General features: G+C 47.8%; 2 protein-coding genes across 3 annotated transcripts in view; one reads left to right on the top strand and one right to left on the bottom strand.

Moving 5' to 3' along the window:
- Positions 1–2478: 2478 nt before the first annotated feature.
- Rpl7 (ribosomal protein L7) lies at positions 2479–5782 on the bottom strand. 2 transcript variants are annotated; one of them, XM_036178799.1, is made up of 7 exons: positions 5733–5782; positions 4937–5045; positions 4598–4764; positions 4019–4156; positions 3808–3917; positions 3158–3367; positions 2479–2543 (listed from the first exon to the last, which is right to left on the bottom strand). In XM_036178799.1, the coding sequence occupies exons 1-6, from the start codon at positions 5744–5746 to the stop codon at positions 3159–3161; spliced, it is 747 nt and encodes a 248-aa protein (XP_036034692.1). In that variant the 5' UTR covers positions 5747–5782; the 3' UTR covers positions 2479–2543; position 3158. The 2 variants fall into 2 exon arrangements, with proteins under 2 accessions (XP_036034692.1, XP_036034691.1); XM_036178798.1 differs by lacking the exon at positions 5733–5782 and having other exon boundaries at positions 4937–5080.
- A 901-nt stretch (positions 5783–6683) lies between these two features.
- Rdh10 (retinol dehydrogenase 10) overlaps positions 6684–12615 on the top strand; it is a 28516-nt gene continuing 22584 nt past the window's right edge. The window contains exons 1-2 of the mRNA XM_036178797.1: positions 6684–7707; positions 9137–9372. Coding sequence (XP_036034690.1) covers positions 7419–7707; positions 9137–9372 — 525 coding nt within the window. The 5' untranslated portion in view covers positions 6684–7418. The remainder of the gene's footprint in view (positions 7708–9136; positions 9373–12615) is intronic.

The following is a 12615-nucleotide window of genomic DNA, read 5'->3' as shown; positions in this document are numbered from 1 at the left end:
AATTTTCCCCATTTGACAAGGGAGACTTCTTTAAAGCATGTAGTGTTAGAGTGCACTTTCCAATAGCACACTATCAATCATCTCCAGCTTTGTTTGATGAAGGGTACCCTGTATGTCTCTGTGCTAGATACTCCAGACCAGGGGGTACACAAGCTCCTAGGGGCAGGGTATGTGACTCCCATCTTGCTGTAGGAGTGCTGAGATTATGTACCCCATTATATACATGGATTCCTGACACTTAGGTTGTCTGTCTATAGTGCTGTGTGTGCTACAGGTTCTTTAACCCTCCAAGTTACCTCCCAGGCTCCAGACTTCAGCCCAAATCAGTGTGGAGATGGGGTATGGACCCATCAAGTCTCATCCTAAAATTCAGCTACAACCACAAATGACCTGTGGAATGTACTTAGGAAATGATGGTTATGTCCAACAAGTGCAGAAAACAGGAAACGGATCCTTGATACCCGACAGTTCATCTGCTTAGACAGTGGGTTTCCTGCAGTTTCTTTGTCTTCTCATTCACTGGTTCTCAATGTCTGATTTCTACATGTAGCCCCACCCCCAACACATTTGCAGAAAGAATGTAGTCCATTTCTTCTATCAAGCATTCCTACACATCAATCTATGCCTAACTTGCCCAGAGATTCCCTAATTTTGGGGATAATGTAGGTTCTTAGATTCTTAAAAGTTCACCATTTACAATGGGAAGTTTCTGTGCACACGTAGCTGCAAATGGTGGTACACACCTAGTGACAGCACTTGGAAAATACAAGTAAGACAGTCTGGACTACATGCGCTCCAGGAAAAGCTATCTAAGACTATCACAAGATAGCCCTAAGACTTTGATAAAGGCCACCACCCAGTAATTTACTGTCTTCTTGATTCCGATCCCTCAGAGGCCATTCATCACCCTCATTATTCCCCTAAAACTTGGAAACCAAGGAGGCACCAACAGCTGAAATGGGCCAACTTCTCAAGGTAGTTGATTGATATGCCAAGGTAGTAGACGGTAAACTCTAGCTCCACCTGTTCACTAAGACCAACTGAGCAAGGGGCTGGACATGACTCACAAGAACCTTTTAACTCCACTCTGTAGTGGGTAGCCATCCCAGCATTGGCCTGGAAGTTCCAACCCCCACTGAGGCTTTGGTAATGGTCACGCCCACAAGGCGGGGCGGAGGAGGAAGCGGAAGACGAAGGATCGGGAAGAACTCACTCACTTGGTTCCGGGACGCGGGACGCTAGAGGTGGACTGAGCAGAGTTCTCCAGAGAACGCTGCCGGACTACCCTATACCTTTGCCAGACTCTGCGACCTACCCCTTCATTTATAAGTTACCCCACAAAATAAACCTCCCTTTTAACTACGTGGAGTGGCCTTAATAATTTCACCAATACCACTCACAAGCACACAGATGAGCTTTCATACACCTTTTTTGAGACCAGGTCTCACTGTGTACCCCTAGCTGGCAGATTCATCTGTCTCTGAAGTGCTGGGATTCAAAGTATGTAGCACCATATCCAGAATAACGTGTTTTATAAAGTATTTGGATTTCTCTCCAGAACTGACTCTCAATTCAGAGAAATAATCTTCCAGGACACCACCAATATCCTAACATGTGATGAGAATTCTTCAACTACTTCAAACCAATAATTTCTCTAACAATGCCCCCAAATTTAAGCCATCTATTTGACAACACACTCAAGATCTTTGGTACAACTAATGAAGACCAGAAAACATTTACTATGTTATATGTTACATTCTGAGGTAGGTAGTTAATAGTTGCTGAAGAAGAGGGAGTCATATCCCTTAATGGTGTAGCTACTGGTAAACTTCCCTCCATCAGGGTACATTAACTCTACATTCTGTGTGCATACAGGCAACCGAATTAAATGCAGTAGGCAACACATACAAAGACATCATGAAAGTACAAGGTTCAGTGCGAGGGGATGAGACATCACATGCTTTAAAAAAAAAAAAAAAAGCTTTTAGGTTTTGTTCACCTATCTCACTATAATTGCTTAAAATGCTCTGAAATGTCTATATATTTAAAATATACATTAAAAAGTACTTATAACTCATCCACTTAGTATCAAAAGCTAAAAATATCAAGGTGAAGGGCTAGAGATGGCCCATCAGTTAAAAGCAGTGGTTGTTCTTCCAGAATTGGGAGCCTCACCCACATGCAAAGCATCCATACACATAGAAACTAAAAATTAAAACAAGACGGGATACAAAAGGAAAAATGTACTCAGATGCAGGTTGCCAGGAAAGTCAAAGATAGAGACGTGGAACTTGAACAGTAAATGTCTAGCACACCAAACTTTCCTAGAAATCACAAATGCTTATGAAGTTGACTCATTTAGCATTAACTTAAAAGTAAAAAAAAAATAACACGACTGTTGATCTGACTTAATTTTTCATATTCTAGGATTTACTACTAGTGGTAGGCCAGAGGCAGGCCAACAAAGACTCCAACACATTTCAGTTTGCCAAGCTGTGACTGTTTATTAACTGACCAGATTACAAAAACACCATGGGCAGCACCTGAAAGGGAAAACACACACATTAGACTACCCTCCAAGCTACAAATCAACAACAGTTGTAAAGGAGCACACTTCATTCAAGGCAGACAGATGCCCCCATATTAAAACTCAATGACACACCCAGTCAACATTTAACAGAAATCATTCAAGATTACAGAACCTCCCTTAAAACTAGTTCTCAAGCCGGGCGGTGGTGGCGCACGCCTTTAATCCCAGCACTCAGGAGGCAGAGCCAGGCAGATCTTTGTGAGTTGGAGGCCAGCCTAGGCTACAGAGTGAGATCCAGGAAAGGCGCAAAGCTACACAGAGAAACCCTGTCTGGAAAAACAAAAACAAAAACAAAAAACCAAAAAAATCACCTAGGCTCACAACCAAAAATGTAAGAGAATCCCTCCCTCTCCCCAAATGACTCTAACTTGTGTCAAGTTGACATGTAACTAGACAGCACACTGCATCTTGGATTTAAAACTAGTTCTCCGCCACTGGCCTTCAATCCCAACACTTACAAGGAAGAGGCAGTCGGATCTCGATGCTCTAGGCCAGCCTGGTCTATACACTAAGTTTCAGGACAGCCAGAAGTATGTAGAGATCCTGTCTCAATACACTATCTCTCACCTTAGTTCATCCGTCTAATAAGCCTGTTTATCTGGTCCTCCCTGTTGCCAGCATCTCCACCTTCCACAAAATGAGTTGTCTTTTTCTTCATTCCGCCTCGTGGAGAAGATAATTTGAAAGGCCACAGGAAGTTATTCGCTTCCTTGAAGCGTTTTCCAACTGTATAGATCTCGTGAATCAGATCCTCCATGCAGATGATGCCGTACTTACCTGAAAACAATTAAGAGTCTAAGATGACCAAATGTTAAATAAAAAGCACTCAACAAATACAATTATAGACAGAATTAAGGATTTTGGGGGATCATCCAAAGATTAGTCAGAGGCCAGGCAGGGGAAATGGTTCAGGAGATTTAAAAAAAATAAAAAAAAAAATAAATAAATAAAAAGCTTGCTGTACAAGAGTAGTGACTGGCATTTAGAAACAATGAACCACCCTCCAAAACAAGAGGTGCCCAGTGGCCTGCCTGTACACGAACAGACAGGGGATTATCTAGGTCAGAATGCAACTCTAGTTTCAGTAAGACCTAGCCCCACCATGTAATGTAGTGACATCAACTTTAGGCCTCCACCCACATGTATACAAATACAAGTGTGGCCAGAAAATATGACCTTGGTGTAGCATCAACTCCTACCCCCAAAGCATAACCTACCCAGAGATCGAGCAATCAAGGAATTATCTGTCAAGGCAATTCTCTTCTTATTGATTTTGCCATAGCCACGTTTGTAGATGAGCTCATTTACTGACTTCAGGTTGGGATACCTGAAATATGAAAAATCAGGGAAGTGATCAGTAAAGCCACAGCCATCAAAGTATCTAAATTTATCTAGTCATATAACTAACCTACTAAACAGAAAACTCACCCCCAGGCAATGTAGGGTTCCACAATCCTCAGCATGTTGATTGAAGCCTTGTTGAGCTTAACAAAGGTCCCGTTGAAGATCTGCCGAAGACGGAGAAGCTGCAACACCTTTCGGACCTTTGGGCTTACACCATTGATACTGCCACAGAAAGATAATAATTTCAAATAACAGATAACAGGAAACTAAACCACAACAGACTGCACGCAAGTCCCAATAAATAGACTCACCACCAACTTGCCTCCTCTATCTTTTTAATTTTTTTTTTTTTTCAAGACAGGGTTTCTCTGTGTAGCTTTGCGCCTTTCCTGGAACTTGCTTTGTAGACCAGGCTGGCCTCGAACTCACAGAGATCCACCTGCCTCTCCCTCCGAGTGCTGGGATTACAGGCGTGTGCCACTACTGCCCGGCTTCCTCCTCTATCTTTGAATTCCTATTCTTGTCATACAACCACTTCTGCTGCAATACTACAGTACATCGTAAACTCTTTAACCCTCAACAAATCCCTACATCTACAACACTGTCTGTCAATGCCTCAGCACCAGTGCTCCCAGAACGTGGTTCAAAGTCATCTTAACTTACCCTCGGATTCTGATGACAAATGCCAACTTCGGTTCTGCAGGCACGTAGAAGTTTCCGGCTTTCCTTGCCATCCTAGCCATCCGAATCTCAGTTCGGTACATCTGCCTGTATTCCTTGTGATAGTGCTTTGCCTTTTCATAGATAAGCTTCCTCCTTGCCTTTCGAAGCTGAAAGCCAATGAGCATTTATTCACAATTTAGCTCCCAAGCACAAAGAGCAGTACCAGTGCTAGAAAACTGTCTCGCCACAGTGTGGGACTTCTTAAAACAACAAGCAAATAAACCTTACTAACAGCGTACTCCATTCTCAGTCCCGACCAAGGGCCCAAAGTTTACTTACTGTCTTCAGGGCAAACTTCTTCCGAAGGCGCTTCACCTTCAACTCTGCGAAATTCCTTCGCTTTTTCTTGAGGGTTTCTGGCACAGCAGGAACCTTCTTTTTCTTCTCCCTGTCATTAGCAAACAACATTGTTAGTAAGTCAAAACCCTCCTGGTGCTGTATCAAACTCATCAGTACTCAGCACTATGCTGTTAAAAAAGCCGCTCATTCTAACCAATGGCATCTTCGCTGTTCTAGCACGTTCTGCTTTAAGGTGCCCACAATCCTCACCTTTAACACACACCTTACTTCAAGGCCAGCACATGACCTGAAGATGTATGCCTATCCCCGGGTCATCAGTCCCGGCCTCTAACTCAACAGTCACAAGAAGCTGGCAAACCATACTGCAGAAATTGCTCCCACACTTTTAGGGCAAAGGTTCCAGGGCTCTAAAAAGCTACCCCGGTTCAAGTCTCAAGTTCCACATGTGGACGGTATCGGCCGGTAGGCAGACGCCTAAGTCAACTTTAGCCACCAAGGAACTTAATTCCGGGATCCCTCGCAATGCATCGCACCGTAAAATGGCCCTCCGCCCAAGAGTCGGCTTCCGCACGCATTCTGCCCTGTCTGCCCCTGGGGCTCCCGAGGCCTCCGCGCCTCGGCCATCCACAACCCGCTTCTGGTGTCACGCAGCGTCACAAACACTGAGACAAGTAGGCAGCGGTGCAGGCTACAGTCAGAGACTGGAAAGGGGGAACACAATGCCTCTAGTTTCGGGGATGGAGGAGGATTCTGGAGAAGTGGAGACTCTACTTACGGTACAGCCTCCATGGTTCCAGTCGGAAAAAAAAAGAGGAAGTGGGCGCATGCGCGCTGTCCCCTTAAAGGACCGCGAGCGCGAAGCCCCAGGACTTATAGCTGTCCTAAGATAAGCCAGAAAAGAATCTAGAATTGAGAGCTCACTTTGCAGGCGCAAAATTAACAACGGTCTGACTTAATCACTGCCAATTAACTTCAGGGTAAACCTCACGGGAAAACAAATGCACTGAAAACATTTTTTTTTCTCTTTTTTTAATGAGCACAACGCTGACACCTTGTCAGTTCCGGGCTTAATTCCCCCAGGTTGCGTTGACAACGTTAAAGCTCAGGCTCTGCGGAATCGTTGGAACCAAAGCCTCGTTCATGAGTGTGAACTACAAGTCCCAGCATGCATCACTCCCCAGCCCACCGGGCTGGAGGGCGACGTTGACCCGGCCTCTGGGCAGCCTTGGCGGCGTTGACTCCCGTTAGGCTCTCTGGAGTCTAGGGGTTCCCGTCCCCAGTGGCTAGCTGAGCTACGAAGCCACTGTGGGCCACCTCCGCGGGCTCTCTGCCGCCCGTGGCCACGCAGCCCTGCAGCCCCCACCTCGGCCGGGCTGCCGAGGTCCTTGTTTCGCCTGCCAGTGGGGCTGTCTTCCGCAGCGCCTGATCGCAGGCCGCGGAGTCCAGAGTCCCTCGGCTGGCGAAAGTGGCGAGACCGGCGGGAGCGATGACCGGACGGTCCGAGGAGGATGGGGGGAGCGCTGGCGACCGCGGGACCAGGCAGGAGCCAGCCGCGGCGACCCACGGCAGGGGGCGTGAGCCGCCGAGAGAGGAGAGAGAGACGCGACGAGGGCGGGAGGCTTCGGCCACGGTCGTGGGAGAGGGGCTTGCCCTGCTCGGTGGGGCGGCCAGCGGGCGGAGGGTGGGAGGCGGGGGAGCTGGGCCGGGGGGGGGGTGCGCCCGGGGACTGGGAGGGCCGAGCGGAGGGAGGGCCGATGCCACTGCGGCGGCCGGCGCTTCCCGGTGGTGGGTTATATAGCGCCGTGCGTGGAGCGATCTCAGAGCCGGCTGAGAGCGCTCCGACTCGCGGGCGTACAGCTACGCTGCTGCGGAGCCCGGTGCCCGAGTGACAGCGGCGCGAGTGCAGGGCAGGGGACCCGAGCCGCGCCCGCAGCTCGAGCGGTTGGCAGCCCTCGCGTGCGCCCCACAAGTCGCCCCTTCCCGGCGCTGCCCGCACCGCACCCTCCCGCAACTTGAGTCAAGTTGACAACTCCCGCGACCCGAGCCGCCCGCACGGCGCACCCCTGCCCTCGGAGCAGAGGGAGCCGCTGCAGCGGCGCCGGGGACGATCGGGCGGCGGCGGCGGCGGCTTGGCCATGAGGGCAGCGCGCGTCGCCTAACTCGTGGCTGTCACCGCCGCTGCAGCGGGACCGGACGGCTGGGCGATACGGGGCAAGCAAGCGGCCGCCAGCAGGAGGCGCCGAGCCGGGCGGCAGGCACAGCCCGTGGCCAGCGCCGAGCCCGGGCGGGACTGGCCCCGCGCGCACTTCAGCCCCGCGGCATTTCGGGGGCGGACTCGGGGTGCAGCCTTCGCGTCCCGATCGCGGTGACAAGCGCTCCCGGGGCCGGGAGCTGGGCTGTCTGGCTCGGGGAGAGTGAGGAGGTCACGGTGCTGGGCTCGTGCGGGACCCCGGGCGTCGCGATGAACATCGTGGTGGAGTTCTTCGTGGTCACTTTCAAAGTGCTCTGGGCGTTCGTGCTGGCCGCGGCGCGCTGGCTCGTGCGGCCCAAGGAGAAGAGCGTGGCCGGCCAGGTGTGCCTCATCACCGGCGCGGGCAGCGGCCTGGGCCGCCTCTTTGCTCTGGAGTTTGCCCGGCGCCGGGCGCTGCTGGTTCTCTGGGACATCAACACGCAGAGCAACGAGGAGACCGCGGGCATGGTTCGTCACATCTACCGGGACCTGGAGGCGGCCGACGCCGCTGCTCTGCAAGGTAAAGTGCCCGTGCATTGTTGGGTCAAACCTCCCCCGACCCCGGAGGGTCTCCACCCATCCCTGTCATGGGCAGCCTGGCTCTCCAGGAAAAGAACACACCGCTGGTCTTCTGGAAGGCGAGTGGAATTTGCCCCCTTGATAAGAGAGCACGATTTTCCGTGTTAAGAGGACTGGAAATGCGTTAACCCCCAGTCATGTAGGAGAGCCTGTTTCTTAGGCACCACGCTGGGGTTTCCTAAACTCTGCTTGTAGTGGAAGGCAGGGGGGACCTTGCCACCACCACCCGTTTAGATTCGGAGGCAATCTCTGAGTCTAACTTGCAAGTGGCATGATGGGAAGCTAAAATAAAATGTCTTTGGGAAGTTGTTCCCACGATGGACTGAAGCAGTTATCTGTTTCTGTGAGGTCTGAGCAGCTTAGGCAAGAGCTCTTTGGATGGTTTCACTATAACTTTAACTCCGGGAAATTATTACATTGTTTCCCCGTCCTTAAGTACATGCTTTAGTTACCAACCCTAACCGAGAGCGAGTCCCTTCCTCCTGAGAAAGTGCTTCGGTAATTTCTGATCTTTTGTAAACTTCTTACATGGTTTTGGGGTACCCTGATCAGCATCTTATGTACTTAACTAGTTTGCATCTGGAAAAAAAAAAAAGTAAGCCTAAGTGGAGATCATGACTTGGGCTCTACTAACCACGTGTCTGTCATTTGTTACCAAGCTGACCAGAACCTGTGTTTTTCATGTGAGGTTCAAAATGTTACGTTTTCAAAGCTTGCATGGAAAGACAACAAATTTGAGCATTATGTGCTCCCTGCCCAAACCTAAGAGAAAGCAATATTCATTTTTAGGAAAATACCTTTTTATTTTATATTGTTTGAACTCCAATGTGGTAAACTTGCATATTAACTTCTAAACTCCATCTGTGAGATTAATTCTTAGGGGAATCAGTTTCAAGACAAACCAGTGACCTCTGTTCTTTCATTAGAAACTTCTCATTCATTTCTTGGCTTTGAATGAGTTCAGATTGCTGCTTACAATTTGGATTTGTGAGGCCACTGGCTTCCTCCCCACCCCCATCTGAAAACAGGAATGTGTAATGTGTGTTATTCTCTGGGCTGAGATCAGTTCTTTGCAGGTGTCTAGCTCCAGCAAGTTGATCCCATGTGGTCTACTTGTATTGGACTTGCCACAATTACATGACTTTCCCCTAAGCAAGGTTGTCCAGTAAATTGCTGTAATTCCCACAGACTTTCAGGGGAGGGAGGCAGCTGTAAGCTGCATTATTGGCAAGCAGTGCAGTGTTAGAAACTTTGAAGCGCACTGTAGTGGTTTTGCTCTGTGTGATTTTTGTCCTACTGCCTGCCATGTGGCTCACCTTCTGTACCCCTTCTCTCTTCCATTCTCCCCTCATCTGGACTTCGGCCGACAGCTGGCAATGGTGAGGAGGAAATCCTGCCCCCATGTAACTTGCAGGTTTTTACCTACACTTGTGACGTGGGAAAAAGGGAGAATGTCTACCTGACAGCTGAAAGGGTCCGTAAGGAGGTCGGTGAGGTCTCGGTCCTGGTCAATAATGCCGGTGTGGTTTCTGGACATCACCTTCTGGAATGTCCAGATGAGCTCATTGAGAGAACCATGATGGTCAACTGCCACGCACACTTCTGGGTAAATATAAAAGTCTTTGTTTTTATTCCTGGGTCCTCAGTGAGAAGGTGGGAAGGAAAGACTTGTGTGCCAGTGAGAAGGCCACTGCACTAACTCCTCCACATCTCACGGTCTCTGTGCTTAGTGCAGACTGCTCCCCTTTGGTGTTCCTCAAGAAGGTGGAACTTGACTGGTGAACTGGTTTGAAAGATTGCTGTAAAAATAACAAGAGGGAGGGTAAGCCCTGGCTTTGTTTATTTAGCTTCTGTTGAGTTTATAAAACCCTGGTTCTTATGAATCCGTAAAGTCGGGGCTTAGGCTTCCAAACTACTGCTCTGCCACATTTTAGAAAGTGCCAGAAATTCTGAGATCAGCATCTGTGGTTCACTGGGAGTGGCCAGGCCACCCTAGCAGCTACTTAACATCCATTGGCCATGCACATTGTTCAGATGGTAGACATCTCAGGACGGTGTCAGCTTAGCCGGTGCCTCAAGATGAGGAGTCATCTTGAAAGGACCCCGGAGAGGGCAAGGGGATTTATGAGGCTTGGTGAGCCAGGGATTCAAATAATCCTGCAGCATCCAGAGAGAGCGAATGATCTTCTATTCCCAACTTTTTAGCTGAATTGTCAATAAAGGTAGATGCGACACTTTCTGTGCATGCTGTGTTGATCCGTTTTATAGTTTTTTCTTTGTATTTTCCTTGTGTAGACAGAAATAATCCAGTAAAGGAGAGGTGAGGAGAATTAAGAGGGAGCTCAGTGGTAGAGTGCTAACGGAGCATGTGCAGGGCTCAGGGTTGTACCCCTGCACTAAGGGAGAAGGAAGAAAGGGTACGGAGATAGGATTTTACACCCCCAGGCAGATGTCTCCTAATAGAACTCAACAAAGAGCTGTTTCTCCTAAATAGGTCACATTAAACCTCATTAATTTTTTAGCAACTGCTTAAAAACTTAATCTGGCTTCCGAAGTGTTCAGGTATTGCTTGTCCAGTATCAAGGCTCTTCTCTGTCCTGGATGAAGCTTATCCTAATGTTTTATTTGGAAACGTGAACTTTATATAATTTATTTCTAAGCTTCTAGAAATGAAGATATGAATAAGCTGAATTCACTCACTGCGGCATTTTAAATGAGTGAGGAGATCATCGTGTAGAGTTTGGGGGATTGAGCACGCACATGTACATGTACATAGGTGTGCAAAACAGTGGGTGTGCAAAACAGACAAGGCTTTGCTGCTGCAAGAGCAGGCATCAAGTGTCACAGCACTGACAGGGGTGAGTAAAGGCCAACTGAATGGACTTGGCAGGTTAATTTGTCAAGAATCCTGTGTGTTTATAATTCTGAGTTAAAAAAAAAAAAAAAAAAGAACTCCCCAGGCGAGGCATAGCAGCACATACCTTTAACCTCAGCACCCGGGAGACAGAGGTAGATGGATCTCTAGAAGTTCAAGGTTAGCCTAGTCTAATAACATAGTGAGTTTCAGGCCATCCAGGGCTACATAGCAAGATCCTGACTCCAAAACAAACAAACTAAACTAGGGTCAGCATTTGATTAGAAAACAAATTGCCGGAAGAATATAGTGTCCATATTTGAAACCTCTGGGGTTGAGTTACCACAGAGATTCCAATTGATTTCAGTTACCTTGTCCGCCTTGAAAACATGCGCATCCATTGGAAGATTAATATTAACCAGACACTGATTTTTTTTTTCTCCTCAATAACCTTTGAGGTGATGCAAGATTTCCTAACTATAAACTTTAACCTTCAAGTTCCCTCGAGTTTCACCTTCTTGAGTATTCACTGCATAATCATTTTGCCAACTTATAAAACTTTAAATATATCAGGTTTTTAAAGAAACCACACAGCCTGCAGTTAAGTACATAGCACAGAACAGCAGCATATCTTCTTCAGGTATGAAATAAGTGTTGTTTTAACATTAAGAAAGACAGTCCACAGCCTCCTGTGAAAGGGTGCAGACTGATCTAGTATAGCATCTGGCTCCTTTCTGACCTAAGGAAGAAATCACATCAACTCTTCTCCTAGACCCAAATTCATGTGCCAAGGGTGAGCTGCACCTTCCTATCCTCCTCGCTGAGCTTTGGGAAGTTGCTTCACCACACAGTTTAGGGAGTTCTTGGAAGCGTGGTTGGTAATGACATCACTTTGTATTAAACTATGGGAGGCTCCTGAATTCTCCAGCTGTTTTTCCTCTAAGCATCTAAACTGAAGAATTTATTTTCAATATTGAGTCAGAAAATTCATTTTAGTGTTGGAATTTCTGACTTCTTGCCAAGACTTCACAAACCTTTAGAGAAGCTGAGAGCTAGCAACTGAAACACAAAAGAAGGTTGCTTTTCATCTTTACGGTGGTTGCTGTGGGGGTTGAAATAGTATTGCTGAGCACCACTGGACTCAGCTTCCCTTCTGGTTTTCTTAGTTGAACATGTTAGTGATAGCTTTTCCAAGATGTATTGCCTTGGCTCCTCCCATTCTTGTTTCAGAAGAAAATAACCAGTGTGTCTTTTGACTATGCCTGGGCAGGGAAAAGAAGTTGCCCCATCCAGTTAAAATTGTAGATCCGCTGAGCAAAGAGTACATTCAGCTGTTTGAACAGATCATCTTGAGCCAGACTCTTAAGTAGCCATCAGTGTCTGTTTTCATAGACTAACAAGTTGTGTGTTGACCCTGACTCAGAGTTCAGGTTATGCTCATGTAGGCTGAACTAGCATATCGTGGGACTTGCTCCTTGGAAGTGCCCTGCAGGCTGCAGCCACTGCCCTTACTGGCCGGGCTCCCTCTTCCTGCACTCCTGCTCTTAAGGTCTCTTTCAAGATGGTGATGTGAGCTTCCCTCCCACCCCTGCCTGCCCCCGTACCTTGGATTTGGGAGCTGTAAGGAGCCTTAGCATTGTCTCTTTCAACCCCCTGTTTTCTGGACCCTGCGCATGCTAGATGAGCACTTTACCCCAAGCTACACCCCCAGCCTCATCCCTTTTTCTCCAGTGAAGCTGCAGTTAAATGGATTATGTAAAACTTTTTGTGTTTGGTTTTTTCCCTTTCCGCTAACTTTTTGAGGCATATATTGTCGTTTTGTCCTTTGGTGCACAGTAAGTGCTTTTTGAAATAACTTTGTCGACATTGTGCCTTACATAACAAAGTCGATGACAGATTGTCTGATGGCAGTTTGTTATGCCTGAACCCCCCCCCCCCCCACACACACACCTGGAACTGTATTCTAACTTAGTTAATAAATATTTGATCATATGT

This window comes from Onychomys torridus, chromosome 2 (genome assembly GCF_903995425.1).
Source record: "Onychomys torridus chromosome 2, mOncTor1.1, whole genome shotgun sequence".
NCBI lineage: Eukaryota > Metazoa > Chordata > Mammalia > Rodentia > Cricetidae > Onychomys > Onychomys torridus.
The sequence above is the reverse complement of the archived record's forward strand: the minus strand, read 5'-3'. Positions and strand labels throughout refer to the sequence as shown.

Excerpts from the sequence above, each read along its gene's own strand:
- Rpl7 (XM_036178798.1), bottom strand. The coding sequence starts at position 5,065 with ATGTTGTTTGCTAATGACAGGGAGAAGAAAAAGAAGGTTCCTGCTGTG. Across the intron at positions 4,157-4,597 it reads TTTGTCATCAGAATCCGAGG|TATCAATGGTGTAAGCCCAA; the intron begins GTAAGTTAAGAT and ends TTTCTGTGGCAG. Across the intron at positions 3,918-4,018 it reads GAACCCTACATTGCCTGGGG|GTATCCCAACCTGAAGTCAG; the intron begins GTGAGTTTTCTG and ends TTCATATTTCAG.